Source organism: Panthera uncia, assembly GCF_023721935.1.
Source record: "Panthera uncia isolate 11264 chromosome D3 unlocalized genomic scaffold, Puncia_PCG_1.0 HiC_scaffold_8, whole genome shotgun sequence".
In the NCBI taxonomy this organism is placed as follows: Eukaryota; Metazoa; Chordata; class Mammalia; order Carnivora; family Felidae; genus Panthera; species Panthera uncia.
This window is the reverse complement of record NW_026057586.1, coordinates 73,711,071-73,728,541: the sequence shown is the minus strand read 5'-3', so window position 1 is coordinate 73,728,541 and position 17,471 is coordinate 73,711,071. Positions and strand designations below refer to the sequence as shown.

Here is a 17,471-nt window from a genome sequence, read left to right as displayed (position 1 = left end):
CATCATCACCACCATCATCACCATCATCATCATCTTCATCAACATCATCACCATCACCATCATCACCACCATCATCACCACCATCATCATCAACATCATCACCACCATCATCATCATTGCTATCATCATCAGAATCCTCTTCCTCCTCATCATTCTCCCCCTCCCCCTCCTCCTCCTCACCATCATCATCACTGTCACCTCACCACCGTCATTACACTATCATCACCATCACCACTAGCATCACCACCATCACCATCATCATCATCGTCGCTGCTGTCCTCAGCTGAGTGTTGTGCAATGAAGCAGACTGGCAGGGATTGTGATGTAACCTTATCTGCTGGAGTCAGCCATGGAAGCCTGCCCACACTCCCAGTGTCACCTCTGGGCCCTCTGGGCCCTCCTACCTGTCCCTTCCCTAGATACCTCTGAGAGTGCTATCTGGGGAGGTAACGCTGGCACCTCAGAGCCCCTGGCTGTGGCCCAGGCTGACATCCCAAATGCAGAGCCCCCTCACCGTCAGTGGGATTGGCAAACTCCTTGGGCACAGCTGCCCCATCGTCCAGCTCGACAGCCTCTAGGCCCGTGCGGACCCCTTCAATCTGGACCTCATGCTCTCCCGAAGCCGTGTCATCCTCTGACCTGGCACTCTCGCCCGTGCGACGGAATTTCACCACCCTAGAGAACAGAGCAAATCTGGTCATGATGGCTAGAACTTCCCTTCAATGCCCTTGCTGAACAGCTCTTGTGCCCAAGACAGGTGAAAGGCTTTTTCTCATGGTCCGGAGAATCGAATGGATGTGCAGGTAGGGGGTGGCATTTCCATCGAGTTGGACTGGTGGGGGTGTGTGTGTGACAGCTTTAAGAGTTAATGTATCAGGGCTGCCACGTACATTTGTACAGGTTGGGCACTGCACAACTCCAGGGGGACCCTATACACGAGCTAGGCTATGTGAAAGAGGATATCTTTGCTGTAGATGTAAATACTGTTTGGAATCACACGTGTTTCAGAATTTAGACTCCTCTCTCTGTGTCAGGGGTAACAATTTGTGGTCACCTAAGGGGTGACATTATGTCCACAAAAAAGTTCCCCTTACAGTCTTTTTTTTATAGTTAAAGTGGATGCCCAAGTTTTTTAATTGGGAGAAGTACTGTAGAAAGCCAGATTCTTCATGTCCCTTCAAAAAGTAGAGTGTCTGGGGCAGTTGGCTGGCTCAGTCAGTGGAGCATGGGACTCTTGATCTTGGGGTTGTGGGCTCGAGCCTCATGTTGGGTGGAGAGATTAGGTAAAAAAAAGAGTGGAGCACTGGTCACCTGGGCCTCATCTTCCTGTAAGGGAGCCATGTGGCTCAATCTGGGTAGTGGGCTCCCCGTAGATGGGACCCACACTCCATGGTTGATCACAGTCCCTTCCTCTCCAAATTACCTCCAGCCTGGAGGGTCTTTTGCCACGTGTACCCGTTCTCTGTTCCTCTTACTTGGCACTTGCCCCTTTTGGCTGGGCTTGTAGGCTTTCGCGTTTGAGACCCACGGACTCCGCTCTGCAATACATTCCTTCAAATGATACTATTTCTTGTTACTCTGGAAAAGTCTTGGTTTCTCTGAGCGGCGATCTCTTCATCTGGGGCTCAGCAGTAAAATTACCTGTGTCCTTCCATCTCCCTCACTCCCAAACACAAAACTCCTACCGTCCGCCAGCCCTGTGGTGGGTTTTGGGGTCACGGTGGGGACAGAACAGAGGCGTCCCAGCCAAGGGTCACGGGAGAGAGCGATGTTGAATGAGTAATGCCCATTGCTCTTAGGGCTTTGAAAAAAGAAGTCTGGAAAGTCATGAGCATGAAGGCCTAGAGGGCAAATTTGGGCAATGCTTTAAAAAGCTAAAAAAGGAGGGGCGCCTGGGTGGCTCAGTGGGTTAAGCATCTGACTTCGGCTCGGGTCGCGATCTCATGGTTCACGAGTTTGAGCCCCACATCGGGCTCTGTGCTGACAGCAGAGAGCCCTCTTCAGCTCCTCTGTCCCCCCCTCTCTGCCCTCCCCCATTGGTTTTCTCTCTCTCTCTCTCTCTCTCTCTCTCTCTCTCAAAATAAATAATAAACTTAAAAAAATAAAGAGGTAGAGGGGCGCCTGGGTGGCTCAGTCAGTTGAGCGTCCGACTCGGCTCAGGTCACGATCTTGTGGTCCGTGAGTTCGAGCCCCGCGTCGGGCTCTGTGCTGACAGCTCAGAGCCTGGAGCCTGCTTCGGATTCTGTGTCTCCCTCTCTCTCTCTCTCTCTGCCCCTCCCCCGCTCATGCTCCATCTCTCTCTGTCTCAAAAATAAAGATAAACATTAAAAAAAAAAATAAAGAGGTAGAAAAGAAGAAATATCTAAGTAAAACATGCTGTTACTATTATCATTATTAATTGTTGCACGATCCCCTGTATTTCACCGAGAATAACTGGTGCTCTGGCATAGAAGCAGGGGGAACAGGTCCTGCTTACGAAGTTGGAGAAGAGAAAAAGCAGATGAAATCACAGCGAGTTTGCAAATACCTGAAACACCACTCACGGACAAGGCTGGGCTTGGAAAGCTTGAGCTGTGAGGCTCTCCTGGGGCGGACCTAGAACACAGGGTTTGCAGGCTGGTCTGGTCTGACTGAAGCCTGGAGCTCTCACTCCATCCCGTCTAGCATCACCACCCCCGGCTGGCAGCACCGAGCTTACGTTCCGTGCCTCATTCTGGGTGTTGTTTTCCAAGCGCTCGGATCCGCACAACGGTCGCGGTTGGGATCCTTACCAGCCCTTTACTAGACCAGGAAACTGTGGCCCCAGAAGTCACGTGACTCGCTCACAGCCATGGCTAAAGTGACACAGAGCCAAGGTTCAACCGCATTTCTGTCAGATCAAAACCTTGCATTCCCGGCCAAAGACGGGACGCTCTCTCTCCAAACCCTTCTATTGCTCCCTACCTGCTCTGACGTTCGTTCCATAAAAAATTTATGTTGAAATATTTAAAACATATGCAAGCGTATAGGTAACAATGACAGAAATATTTTTGCTCCGCTGTCCAGCTTAAGGACCGAACATTACTGTCAGGTTGCACGACAAGATTGCCAACGTTTGGCCATAATTCAGTGGAAGCTGCCGTGACTCCTTTCTGATTTCCTTCTCCCACATCTTCCTAGGTAACTCTCTTCCTTGATCAGGGGTCTTTACACACGTCATTAGTGGATTTAATCCTCACAAAACCCTGAATGGCAGTGACTCTTATCATCCCCGGCCGATAAGATATAACAGTCACTCTGAGCCTCAGTTTACCTCCTCTATAAATTGGGTGTGATAATTGCGTCATGAGCCGGATGCCTGAGACACAGAGCCTACGGTGGGATTCTCTTCTTTTTCGATTGCGGTAAAACACACATAAAATAAAATTTGCCATTTAACCACGTGTAAGTGTACAATCGTATGGCATTAAGTCCATTCACATTGTTGTCCCACCATCACCACCGTGAATCTCCAGGGCTCTTCCTCTTCCCGGTCTGGAACTCTACCCACTAAACACTAACTCCCTGTTCCCCTCTCCCTCCAGTCCCTGACACCCACCGTCCCACATTCTGTCTCTATGAATTGAATTTTTCTACGTGCCTCACGTGAGTGGAATCGTCTGGTATTTGTGCTTTTTGTGACCGGCTTCTTTCACTCAGAATCATGTCCTCGGGGTTCATTCGCGTCGTAGCACGTGCCAGAATGCCCTTCCTTTTTTAGGGTAAATAATATTCCATGGTATGGACATACCACAATTTTTTTTTATCCGCCCATCATGGACGCTTGGGTGGTTCCACCTTCGGGCTGTTGTGAATAACGCTGCTGGGACCGTGGGTGTGCGTGTATCTGAGTCCCAGCTTTCCCTTCTTTTGGTTCTATCCCCAGAAGTGGGATTGCTGGACCATAGGGTAATCTTATGTTTAATTTTCTGAGAAACCTGCATATAGTTTTCCACAGCAGCTGTACCAGTTTATATTTCCATCATCAACGCACAAATGTTCCAATTTTCTACATCCTTGCCAGTACTTAACTATTTCTTTTTTCTTTTCTTTTCTTTTTTTTTTTTTTTTAAATAAAAGCCAGCCTAATAGGTGTGGAATGGTATCTGGTTGTGGTTTGGATTTGAATTTCCCTAAAATTGAGCACCGATTTGTTGGCCATGTGTATATCTTTGAAAACATGTTCAAGGCTCTTGTCCATTTTAAAATCAGGTGTATTGGGAATATATTCTGGATATCAATGCTTTATCAGATATATGATTTACAGATAGTTTCTCCCTTTACACAGGTGGCCTTTTCAACTCTGTTGATTGTGTCCTTGGATGTACACAAGTTTTTAATTGTGATATGGTCCAGCCAGTTCCAATGCCATGAATCTTTTTCCTTATATTTTCGTCTAAGAGCTTTTTATAGGGTTAGATCTTTGATCTGTTTTGAGTTGATTTTTGTATATGCCATAAGGTGGGGGTCCGGCTTTTATTTTGCATGTGGACATCCAGTTTTCCCAGCACCATTGTTTGAGAGGACCGCCCTTCACCCCATTGAATGATTTCGTCAAAAATCACTTGACCGTTACACATGAGGGTTCACTTCTGAGCTCTCTACTCCATTCCCTTGGTCTATATGTCTTTCCTTAGGTCAGTACCACGTTGTTTTCGTCGCTGTCGCTTTGTAGTGAGGTTTGAAATCAGGAAGTGTGAGACCTCCAATTCTGTTCTTCGTTTTCAAAATTGTTTTGGCCGTTCTGGGTTCCACAGGATTCCGGATGAATTTCATGATGAATTCTTCGATCGCTGCAAAAATGAGCTGGGGATTCTTGCGCGATGATTTGTTAAGGAAGTACTTCCACTGGGAAGTGAGGGAGGCAGGACAAGGCGGGGATGTGGTTTTTGCTGAAATCTGATCCATTGGGGAGCTCTGGAGTGGGAATTATGCCACCGGGATGGTCCCACCCACAGGTCTGGGGGCTGGGCTCGCGTCAGTCATTGGCACGTCACCGCAGGGGCAGAGGGCATAGCCTCCTAGGTGTCCCCAGGTGAGGTGGCTCCCCTCAGCTGAGGGCACTCTTCAGAGCGGACCACAGCTGGGAGCTATAAGCAGCCAAACCTAATGGCACCTGGGAGATTCACCAGCCTGGTAGAGGGGATCTGGGACCGGCACCAATGGTACCTGCTACAAATAAGCCCCTCCAGAGTTATTGTGCAAACAAATTTAAAGCACTGTGCACACCTCAAATTCCCCTCCCTCAAGCTTCTTAGATACTAGTTCTCAAACCACAGAGCTGCTTTTACTGAGCACTTGCTATGTGCTAAGAGCTATGCTATAAGCCTTTTACATTCTCGCCTGTTACCCTGACCATTAGCCTACGAATTAGGTACCGCTATTATCCCCACATCACGGATGAGGAAACCGATGCCCAGAGAGGTGAAGGCACTCATCCAAAGTCACACAGCTTGAAGGAGCTGAGGCCTCAGCCGGGTTGGCGTTGGTATTAGAGCCCTAGGTCCTAATCACTGGGCATCAGTTTCTCTCCCCAGAGAGAAGGCGTCTGGGGAAGGAAGGTGATGCCTGAACTGAGCTGGCCTACATGTAGGAGACTTGCCAGGCAGTGGGAAACGATGTGTTCTAGAGCGGGAATCAGAAGGCACAGCTCTATTCCAGCCTGGCTGACCACTTCCCAGGTCATCACACTGCTGCAGGGCGTTTTAGCTGAATGGAGTCTTTGAACCCCTACAGGGCTGGTCACAACCCTGATGGCGGGGCCCCACGGCCAGAGGGTCTGATTCAGAAGGTCTCGGCTGGGAACTGAGATTTTGCATTTCTGACACGTTCCCAGGTGGTGCTGCCGTTGCTGATGTGTGGACTGATTTCGTGCCACGGAGCCAAACAAACGATTCTGCTGCGCGCCTGCCCCGTACCGATCAGGAAGCAGTCGTGCCGAGGATCGGAGCCCCTACTCTGTCGGCGGAGGTGGGTGTCTGCAGCCCCTCTACCTCGTCCGAGAGGCCCAGGACCCCTGTGATACAGGACAGATAGATGCCCCTGCCTGGAGCCGGGAGGCAGGTGTCCCCTGGGAGCAAAGGCCTTGGGCCCGGAAATCTGGTTAGAAGCTGGGGTCTGGGGCTTTGCTGAAGCAGCAAGAACACTGTTTTCTTCTGACCAGGCATTTCTTTGGGGGTAGCTTTGGGGGGCATGCTGAGGGAGACCACGGGATTGTTCTCAGGCCAGTGGCGTGCCCATAGACTGAATCTCAGCTAAAACCCCCCAGGCCATAAGGATGTGTAGCATGTGACGATATCCAGGGTGTATATGCGACCAAGTTCAACCTGCCGATGATGAAATAACAGGCTCCAACATGTTCTGAACGTTGAACAATCTGCTCTTAGGGCTGGTTTGAGAGGTCGATAGCCCACCGCTGCGTAAGAGTCCTCAAATCACCAACACCTGCCACAACTCAGATGGACGTTGAAACGTGAAGCCGGGCGAAGGAAGCCAGACGCAAAAGTCCGCATGTTGTATGATTCCATTTACGTGAAGTATCCAGAATGGACCAGTGCATGGAGACAGAAGGTGGATTAGCGGTCACCGGGGGTCTGGGAGTGGTGGGGGAAGGGGGAGTGGCTGCCTGATGGTACCGGGTTTCCTTTTGAGACGGTGGAAATTCCCTGGAACCAGATAGAGGTAACTGTTGCGTGCCATTGTGAATATATGCCAAGTTCACTGCCGCATGAGTCATGAGAGCCCCAAAAGGTGGGAGTGACCCAAGTGTCTCTCAGCTGATGAATGAATGGATAAACAAAACGGGGTCCTAGCCACACAATGGAATACTATTCAGTCTTATAAAGGAGTGAAGCGTCGATCCGTGCTACAACACGGACGAACCTTGAAAACATCATGCTAAGTGAAACATACCGGTCGCAAAAGGACAAATATTGTGTGATTCGACTTTCGAGATGCTTGGAGAAATCAATTTCACAGAGACAGGAGAATAGCAATCGCCAGGGGTGGTGGGGGCGGGGCTGGGAAGGAATGGAAGGCTCGCGTTTAAGGGGGTCAGAGTTGCATTTTGAGAAGACGAAATAGTCCTGGAGACGGAGGACGGTGTGGTTGCCCAACAAGGCGAGTGTATGTACACTTACAAATAATAAAAACGATAAATTTTGTTTGTGTATTTCACCATCAAAAGAAACCAACCCCCTCAATCTTTAATACTGCCATCGATGTTACTGAAATCCATTTGTTCATTTATTCAACAAATATTTATTGAGCACCTGCCTCGTAGCGAGTCCAAAAGTACTACTGGGGTTTCAAGGGCGAGCCAGGCACACTGAGGTTCCTTCCTGCTGGGCTCATGGTCTGCTGCTGGGGAGGGAGGCGGGCATTGAAAAAGGTGTGTGTGCCCACACGTAGCTGTCTTGCACATTGTGAGAAACGCTACAGATAAGTGCCGTGAGGGGCGGCTGGGTGGCTCAGTAGGTTAACTGTTGGACTCTTGACGTTGGCTCAGGTCATGATCTCACGGTTTGTGAGTTCGAGCCCCGTGTCAGGCTCCATGCTGACAGCTCGGAGCCTGCTTAGGATTCTCTCTCTCCCTCTCTCTTTGCCTCTCCCCTGCTTGTGCTCTCTCTCTGTCTCTCTCTCAAAATAAATAAATGAACTTTTTTTTAATGCCTTGGGGGCACCTGGGAGGCTTAATCAGTTAAGTGTCTGACTTCAGCTCAGGTCATGATCTCACTGTTTGTGGGTTCAAGACCCACATCGGGCTGTGCTGAGAGCTCACAGCTGGAGCCTGCTTTAGATTCTATGTCTCCCTCTCTCTCTGCCCCTCGTCCTCTCACACTCTGTCTCTCTAACAAAAATAAATAAACTTAAAAAAAAAAAAAAAACTTTGAAAGGCTAGCTAGGGACGTGTGCGAGGGTAACATTTCAACTCTGCAACCCTCGGAGTAAGGGGTGGTATTAAATGGGAAGGAATTTCAAATAAGTGGGACTTCCTGTCCCTAAGAAGCAACCCCCACATCAGAAACATAAACAGTCCCCTAGGTATTCATGGAAGATAGAAATATAGAGAAGTATTAGAAAAGGGAAAGAAATGGACATTTAAAACATTTTTTTTAATGTTTATTTCTTTTTGAGAGACAGAGCGTGAGCGGGGGAGGGGCAGAGAGAGAGGGAGGCACAGAATCCAAAGCAGGCTCCAGGCTATGAGCTGTCAGCACAGAGTGCAACCCGAACCGGGGCTCGAACTCAGAGACCGTGAGATCATGACCTGAGCTGAAGGCGGACGCTCAACCGACTGAGCCACCCAGGTTCCCCGAGAATGAAATGGACATTTACATGTGCCATCACCTCATTTTCAGGGATGAAGGGAAGATGAATGGATCACCCTTGACTCCGAGGTAACATCGCAGAGGGAATGACCATGAAGCCCAACAATCTCCTCGGGATCCTGCTTGTATCGTATCCTCTCCTCAAGGACCATCCAAGGGCTCCACACTTCTTTCTGTGACTAAAGGGACCACTGCAACTCTGGGGAAGGTACTCTGTGATAGCTTTCAAAATGTTCAGTGCTCTGTGCTCCCACACAGAATTATGCTGCTGGCAGTTTGTTGCAGGGACAGACGTGAGAAGGCAATGGCTTACGATACAAACAACAGCTGATAAGGGTTGTTAGCCTGCCGGGTATCGGGTGCCATACCTGTGCTCTACACTGATTACCTTATGTACTTTTCACCGTCACTAACCCCATTTCACAGATGAGGACAGTGAAGCCCAGAGGGGCCAGGAGCTGCACGAAGGTCACCCAGCAGGTGTCTAAGCCAGACTTTGGTAAAGCCATCTGACTTCAGAGTCCCCACTCCCAGCCGCTCTGCTATATTCTCTTCTGGTGCTGGCATGCTGTGTGCAGTAATCATCAGGAGGGGAGTAATTACATAGATTATGGTGCCTCCACTTAAGAGAATGTTTAAAAAATTCTGTTTGTTGATCCCTATCATAATCTCTCAACCATCCAAGGGTCCATCAGTGGACGAACAGATCAACAGAGTGTGGTCTGGACATACAGTGGAATATTATTCAGCCGTTAAAAAGGAGAAAATTCTGACACGCTACAACATGGATGAACTTTGAAGATATTATGCTAAATGAAATAAGTCTGGCGTGAAAAGACAAATATTGTATGAGTGTGCCTATACGAGGGGGCCTAGAATGGTCAAATTCACAGGGACAGAAGGTAGGATAGCAGTTGCCAGGGGCTGGGGGGAAGGGGGATTTGGTGTTTAATAGGGACAGAGTTTCAGCTGGGGAAGATGAAAAAGTTCTGGAAACGATGGTAGTGTTGGTTGCATAACAGCGTGAAGGTACTTAAGGCCGCTAACCATATGCTTAAAATTGTCCAAATGGTAAATTTTATCTTACGTATATTTTGCCGTAAGAAACACACACCCACACATGCGCGCGCGCACACACACACACACACACACACACACACACACACACAAGTTGATCTCTAAGAGCCAACAGGAAAAGATTGTCAGGGTTCGTTATTAAATATGCTAGAATATGGTTACGTGATCTAGGTTCTTTGCTACTAAGATTTAAGTGTGGTCTTGAACCAGGGGCCCCAGCATCCCCTAGAGGCTTGTTAGAAATTCAGAGTCTCAGGCCCTGACCCAGAGCTACTGAATCAGCATCTATCTGCATTTTAGCCAGGTCCCCAGATAATTTGTGTGCACCTTTGTTGGACAAACGATGCTATAGAGTATTCTTCCACTGTGCTGGGCGTTCTGGAAGGATACATAAGAAATCACAGACTGGTTTCTTCTGGGAAGAAGGACTGCACGGAAATGGGGACTTTCTGGATGGGAAGGACATTTTTCTACTTTTCATTTTGGACCTTTCTAACGTTTGCAATTTTAAACCTGCACATCTATTGCTTTTGTAATATAAGTAACAACAGCAACTCTTTCCAGAGCTCTTGTTGATAATGTGGCACCTGCTAAGCACGGTGCAGACACTTTCATCTGTGGAATGGGAATGACAAGGAGCTTGCAGGACCGCTATAGAGGTTAACTGAGCTTGATGAAGGAACGGGAAAATCACGGGCATTGAGTAAATGCCACCTTCCCTCCACCTGGTCCCGCTCGGATCGCCTTTCTGCCTGAGCTCAGAGGACACTGACCCTTGTGAAATATGACCTTGAGAAAGTGACTTAGCTCCCCGCAGGTTTAAACCAGGATCTGTTCACATTCCCACTCCGGCAAACCCCAAGAAGCCAGCGCATCTTTCTTTATGAAAACTTGTTTTAAGACAGACATAAAGAGAGACCTTTGACACTAAATGACTCTCAGAAAACCAGACTACATTTCGACTCGGTTGGGTTCCTGAAAGTATTTATCAACTCTCTGAGTCAAGACTTCCCAAGGGGGGAAAATGTGATAGGAAAGATAAAGAAAATCGCAATGACATATGTTAAATGTATGAGGGCTTGGAAACAGGTTGGCTTACAAAATTTCTTGGCATTTGTTGTGTATATACAGCATGTAATTTACCAAAATAGCAGGGAACATTTATTTCACATAATTTTGCTATTTAAAGAAGAGAAGAGCTTGAGGAAATGGCTGTCAAAAATCTTATTTGTACCATCATGTAATTCACTCTAGTTCCTTAAATTAGGGTCTGAGCCTTGGTTAGGGTATTTCAGATACGGAAGTTTTTTCTCTTTTCATCTGAGCTTCTGGGCTTTTATCCCCTGAGTTAGCGAATCTACCAGACCGAAAAGGAAGCTTACACCTCACTGTGATTTTCACAGGGTGGCAGATAGTGTCCCGTCATGAAGAGACATGGTCTGTCCTAGGGAAGAAGGGAGCCCAACTCTGGCAAGCAGACTGACCTGTGTTTGGATTCCTTGTCCATGCCACTTAGTTGCTGTGTGACCCTAGGGAGGTTACTTTACCTCTCTGAGTCTTGGTTGCCTCCCTGATTGGATGGAGATGGTAATTCCCACCTCACAGGGTTGCCAAGGAGATGAAAGGAGTCAATATAGACAAGAGTGTCTTGCACAGCCCGGCACAATCATTCGGTAATTTCGGTGTTTACTGAGTGCTGACGGTGTGCTGGGTGCTGGGATGCCAAAGGCACAAAATAGATGTGGTCCCTGCCCTCATGCTCTAGTTGGTGGGTGGGTGCTCTAGTTGGGGAGATGGTAAGCGAAGAAATTATAATACATTTGCCAATGAATGGATCTTGAGAAGGAAAGGAAAGGAGTGGGAAGGTAAAGAATTGGCAGAAGGAGGAGTCAGAGTAGACCTCCCTAAGGAGGCTGAGATCAAGAGGGCAAGGAGAGTTGGGCACAGTTGGAGAGAGGGCAGGGAGAATGGCTGGTGCAAAGGCCCAGAGGCAGGGCCAAGGCATGGAGGTCACAGAGACAGGCTGGGTCATGCAAAGCGTTGGACACCACAGTGAGGACTTTCCACATTATCCCAAGACCCAGGGGATGCCATTGAAAGGTTTCAAGCAGGCAAGAGAGAGTGGAAGATGATCAGAGTTGAGTTTGAGAAGTTGAGTTTGAGAAGATCACTCAGGCACATGTTTCCACAAGAGGAAGAACAGATTGTGGAGGGTGGTTTAAAATACAGGTTATAATATTATTGAGGGAGAGCAAGACCGACGGACCAGGAGACAACTGTTGGTAAAGAATACACTCTGTTCTCCCAAATCACAAGAAGAGCCTGCCACACCTCAGGCGCCATATGGGGACGCACCTGAGTTGGTAAAAAGGCAGGGAGGGTGAGGGGGAAAGGTGGGCAAGAGCCCTTATCCTGGTTTCCACAGGAAGGAGTAGGCCAGTCCGGGTAGGCGGGCTGAGGTTTGAGTAATTTCAGTGTGGATAATCTCAGCAGGTTCTGGGGCACAGGGGGTGCTTGGTACTTGGCCTTGGGGTGATTAGGACAGGTGGATAGTGGCTCTGGGTTGGTTACCTTGTGTACGAAAAGTGCACTGGCAGATGAATCATGACTAGTTAATTCCGGAAGGGACAATCCCTCCAGGATCAGCAAGGCCCCAAGATGCCAAAACACTAGAATATAGAAAATAAGAGGCATGTTTAACACAGAAAGATGGCAAGGAAGGAAGCAGGGAGACCAGGGAGGTGGCTGTCCAGTTGGCTGTGTGAGAGGTGATGGTGGCTTGGATTAGGGGGACTAAACCGGGGAAGGGGGTGGGGGTGAAGCTTTTGTTATTTGTCCTCCCTACCCACTCCCCACTGATGAGTAGAGGAAGACCCCTTCCCTGAGAGACCCGTCTACAAGGCATAACAAGTGTCCACTCGTTTGGGGAACTCAGTCGGTCAGCGCTGAGGACCAGCATCCCTCGGTTTTGTCCCACGTGCTCAGCGGCGTGGCGTTGGGGCTTCTTAGGAATCTGAGACCTATTGGCCAATGGGATTCGATACCGTGGGCCCAGTGCAATGGAGATTGCCGAGGTTATTTAAAAATGGACTCGCTTTTTGTTTCCCTTCGAGATAAGACCTGGGCACTCCCTGAGCTGTGCGATTCGGGAAGCGTCTTCTCAGGAGCTGGACCTCTGTCTTCAAATATTTCAAATTTAGGCACGTGAAAGATGGTACTTGTTCAACTCGGACCCTGAGACCAGAGCTTGAGCTTCTGGGGATAGAGGAGAGGGAAGCAGATTTCAGCACAGCATGGGGAGCCTTCTTAGGCCAAGAAGTCCAGAGATGAAAAAGGCTGCTTTCGAAGGCAGTGGGCCTCTCCTTTATGAGAGACGGTCTAGGAGAGGTGGGTGGGTATCCACGAGTGGACCTAAGGGTAATGATATTTAACACGCAGCATTTCAGCACACCTAAATGCTATATATACTTACAATCTTCTATAATCTCTTCAACAACCCTGGGAAGGAGGTGTTATTAATATGCCCAGTTTATAGCCAAGTAAATAGAAGCTCGGGGACATCACATCAATTGGCTCAGGATCCCTAGAGAGAATATAGTGTACTACAGTCCCTGGCCGGAGAAGTTCCACAGCCCACAGTCTTAACCAATTAGCCGATGCTTCTCTGCGGCCAAGAACACCCCTAGGGAGCTGATTAAAATGCCAATTCCTGGGCCATTCTCCTGATTTAAGGTTTGTGCATCTCTGCGGGGTAGAGCCCAGGGATCTGAATTTTAATAACCCACTGAGGGTGGCCACAGATGTTCGAAAGCCACCGCTCGATGCCCTCCTGCCCTGGGTTGGGGCGATAAGGTATGAGGGGTTGGATGCAATGGCCTTTAAGATCCCTTCCATTCCAGAATCTCTAGACGTCCATAATTAGAAGAAAGCTTAGTTCTCCGTGGATTTTAGTTCTCTGTATTTTCCTACCACCTCCATCGACCTGAATAGCATTGACTTTGTTCCCTGGGTAGTGGACCACTAGCTTATGTTCTGGACAAAAGACCACGATCACAAATAAACAACGGTTAACATTTATTTAGCCCTTACTCTGTGCAGGTAGCTGTACCAAGCACTCGAAACTGGGGCCTGGAGAAGAAAAGATGGCCTTCCAGTTTAGCAGGAAAGTCAGGATTTGGATCCAGGTCTGCTTGAGTCGAGAGCCCCCACACTTGCTCATTCTGTGCCATGGCCTCAGTGGAGGGGGGCAGGGAGCAGAGAGCTGTGCTACACCTTTCCAAGTAGTTTGTCTTTGTAACTGACTCATGCATTCACCCAGCAAGCATGCTGTCAGGACCTTCTCTGTGTCAGACGGAGCTCTTGTCCTTATGGACCTCATGGTTTTTTTTTACCAACAGTACACCGAGGGTGGAAGGAGGCGCATAAAGAGCATGTACTAGGGTCCTGACAGGACTAAGGTCAGAGGAAATGAGGTTGGAAGAGAGACCCAAAGATGCGACACTGAATAATTTATTACCTAAACTAAAACACTTTCGAGCAGTGGTTCTCATCGGGGCACAGTTTAGTCTCTTAGGGGACACTGGCAATGTCGGCAGACATTTTTGATTGTCACAACTTGGGGGGACAGGTTGTGACATCTAGTGGGTAGAGGCCAGGGATGCTGCTAAACATCCTATAATGCATAGCCACGCTCCCCCCCACCAGGTACCATCTGGTCTGAAATGTGAACAATGTCAAAGTTGAGAAACCACGTACTACAGAGTGAAAGGGATATGATTAGTAATTATCACAGAATAATTTCCATAAGCCAGGATGGTACCAGGCACCCATCTAGGGAGCTTAGAATCTTAAAGCTGAGAATGCCTCTCAAGGTGGCCAGGGGAACCCCTTAGGTCTCAGGAAACTAAATACGCTGCCTAAGATCACACAGTGATTCACAATCAGATCTGCATAATTCTTTAAGACAGACGGAGAAGAGATTCTCAGGGGCTGGAGTACCACTCTCCGGGCCAGCAGACCCTGCGACAATCCTCCCTAAAACCTAAGATCACCCAAACAATGGCCTCTTTGCAAGGGGACATTCTTTCTTTGGCCTCCAGATTGTTCCCCTTTAAGTCACTAAAACACATATCCCCTAGAGGTAAGGCAGGCTGGCATGTGTTTGAAATGATGGGGTGTGAGCAGCTTTGAACTTGAGGTTTTAAAAGGTTTCGGTGGGTTGACCTTGAGGATCCCTAGGCTATTAAAACAACTCTCTGCTTTTTGCCTGAAGTGAGTAGATAATGAACTCCCGTCTCTCCTCCTTGGCCAGGAATCTCCCCCTTTGGGGAGCATTTTCTTCGTGTTCTGAGAAAGGAGACCATGGCTTCCAGGTGATGTTGGAGGATAAGGGAAACAAATCTAGAGTGAAGGAAGACAGATAACGCCAGCACCATTCGCTGAGCCCTAACTCGGAGCCAGGCACTGAGCTAAGAGCTTCTCAGTGATGACTGTTCTGATTCTCACTCACAACAGCCTTGCCCTGCAGATACGGCCATTATCCTGACTTGACGGAGGAACACCCAGCGTTTGGGAGATGAAGTCACTGGCCCGAGGCCACCCAGGTGTTCGAACTCACATCTGCCCACCTCACAGCCCACACTTTTACCCCTGCTGTTGCTGAAGCTCAGGAGAAGTCAGTGGAAGATTCATTGAGGTAACGCACTTGAGTTTAATCTTGAAGACAAAGTTGGTAAGAAAGGAGAGAGGAAGAAAGTGAACTGGGCAGACACAGTCTGAAGTTCCAACTCCTTGTCACACACTACAGGGGCCCCGTCTCTGCCCCTCCCTTGCTCACGCTGTCTCTCAAAAATAAAATAAACATTAAAAAATTAAAAAAAAAAAGACAATTCTCATAATTACTGTGCAAGATGTGTTCAAGGTCTGCCTCTCTCCTAGCACTAGACCAGTGCTGTCCAATATGGTAGCTACTAGCCAGATGTAGCTATTTTTTTTTAATTTATTTATTTTGAGGTGGGGGGAGGCAGAAAGAGAGCAAGAGAGAGAATCCCAAGCAGGCTCTGTGCTGTTGATCATGCAGCTTGACAACGCAGAGATGCAGTCTGTGAGATCATGACCTGAGCTGAAATCGAGAGTCAGATGCTTAACCGACTAAGCCACCCAGGGGTCCCCACATGTAGCTACTGAGCAGTTGAAATGTCATCGGTGCAACTGAGACACTGACTTTTTCAAATTCCGCGTATTTGATTTACAAATTATATTTTATGCTATATACTATACTATAGAAATGATTTTACGTACAAATTGCATAATTTAAGTTTAAATGTAAATAGCCACATATGGTTAGTGACTACCATATCGGACATTGCAGCTTTAGATTGTCACCTCCTTGATGGCAAGGGCCATGTCTATCTTATTCAGTCGTAGAATCCCTTGTACCTAGGGTGGTGCCCAAATGAATGAAATGAGTGAATCAATCAATCACCCAATCAACCAATGTAGTCTGCAAAAGTTGCTTTCAAGAAATCATCCTAGAAAGGAGAGCCCCAGAAAAGTCTCGCACAAGGACACGCAATAACGCAGAACTGGATATAAAATCTCAGCCTCCTGAATCTCCTGTACACGGTGCTGCGCCTGAATGGACAGCAGGTGAAAAGCAGAGGTTGTTTGGAGCCTGAAATGAACCATCCTAGAGCTGTGTGAAGGAGCTTCCAACTGCAAAGCGGGACTGTTTTCTTAGGCATCCTTATCCCCTTTCCCCCTCCCCAAACCCTGTAAACTACTTAGTGGCTTATAATCTATTAACACTTGGCTTCCCATGAGACTGAGCCTGTTCCAAAGTTTACTCTTGCCAACCCTCTACAAGGCATTCTGATTTTTTCTTTAAACCATATTGCTCTCAGGAAATCTGTTGCCTGCAATCTGTGCACAATATACACAGGGTGTGGTTTAAAAAACATCTAAGTCGTGATTTGTAACCCACTCAGATTCACGTGGCTGTTCCTTTTACTTCACTTCTTTTTTTATAAATAGTGGTCAACACATTTCAGGGCTAATTTTGACTTCATTCAAATTGCAGATTACAGTTTTGAAGCTTTCAGCATAGGGAGCCTCTATATATTTTTATAAATGATTTTTTTTAGATGTAATAATAATATCAGTTAGTATACGTCAAATGCTTTGTGTTTGCCAGGCATTCAGCACACGTCATGTCACTGGATCATTACAGCAACTCTGTGAATCAAGTACTATTATGAGCCCCATTTTATGGCTGGGGAAATTCAATCTCAGAAAGGTTAAGTCACTTGCTCAGAGTCAAATAAGCAGAAAGTGGCAAAGTCAGGATCTGAACTCAAGGCTGTCTCACTCAAGAGCCAGCGATCTTGGTACACAATTTGGCCTCTCTAATGGATAATACATGTATTTATCTGTTAAAATATCAGGGAGAACAATCAAGAAACTTAACCTGCAGTTTGGGAAGAGAGAGACTTACTTTTTATTCTTGAGCTTCTTTTTGAACTTTATTTATCCTCCGTACAGATTCTATTAGTGCCTTATATTGTACATTAGTATAAAAAACTAAATTTTAAATTTTAAATAAATAGAACCCTCTGATTATTTTTGCCTTTTGTTTTGAATTGAAAGAATTGTCACAATAGTGTCATGTCTATACCTGAGTCTCTGAGTAATCTGCAAAGTTCACATGCTCTGACATTTTTTGAAAATTTATCTCAGTAAACTGCAGATCCAATATATATTGTATTCCTATTCTAGGTACTAGATTTCATATTTCAGTTTCTGAATTACTTTTTATTCTGCGATAATAGGTTGGTTTTTGGACCTATTTATTTTCAACGAAAGTGGTATGTTTCCCTTAAGAGATTTACACTCAGATATGAATATTTTTACGTATTCATACATTGACCTCTGGAAATTCTAACACTGAGCATCCTTTAGCATTTGTGAAATAACCCTACATTACATAAGATACCCTGTTTGTGGATCAATTAATAAAAACGTAAAAGAATAATTAAAATTTTAAAATGA

The 17,471-nt window shown here is 47.1% G+C and overlaps 1 protein-coding gene and 1 long non-coding RNA gene across 3 annotated transcripts in view; one reads left to right on the top strand and one right to left on the bottom strand.

Annotated features, from left to right (window-relative positions):
• Positions 1 to 701, bottom strand: part of SVOP (SV2 related protein) — a 59,451-nt gene extending 58,750 nt beyond the window's left edge. The window contains exon 1 of the mRNA XM_049619218.1: positions 515 to 701. Within this exon, the coding sequence (XP_049475175.1) occupies positions 515 to 701 (187 nt within the window). The remainder of the gene's footprint in view (positions 1 to 514) is intronic.
• On the top strand, positions 152 to 15,276 carry LOC125914070 (uncharacterized). 2 transcript variants are annotated; one of them, XR_007455187.1, is made up of 5 exons: positions 152 to 803; positions 5,855 to 5,988; positions 6,405 to 6,588; positions 8,379 to 8,556; positions 14,737 to 15,276. It is a non-coding gene; the product is annotated as an uncharacterized LOC125914070 (long non-coding RNA). The 2 variants fall into 2 exon arrangements; XR_007455188.1 differs by lacking the exon at positions 6,405 to 6,588 and having other exon boundaries at positions 153 to 803.
• The last annotated feature ends 2,195 nt before the right edge of the window (positions 15,277 to 17,471 follow it).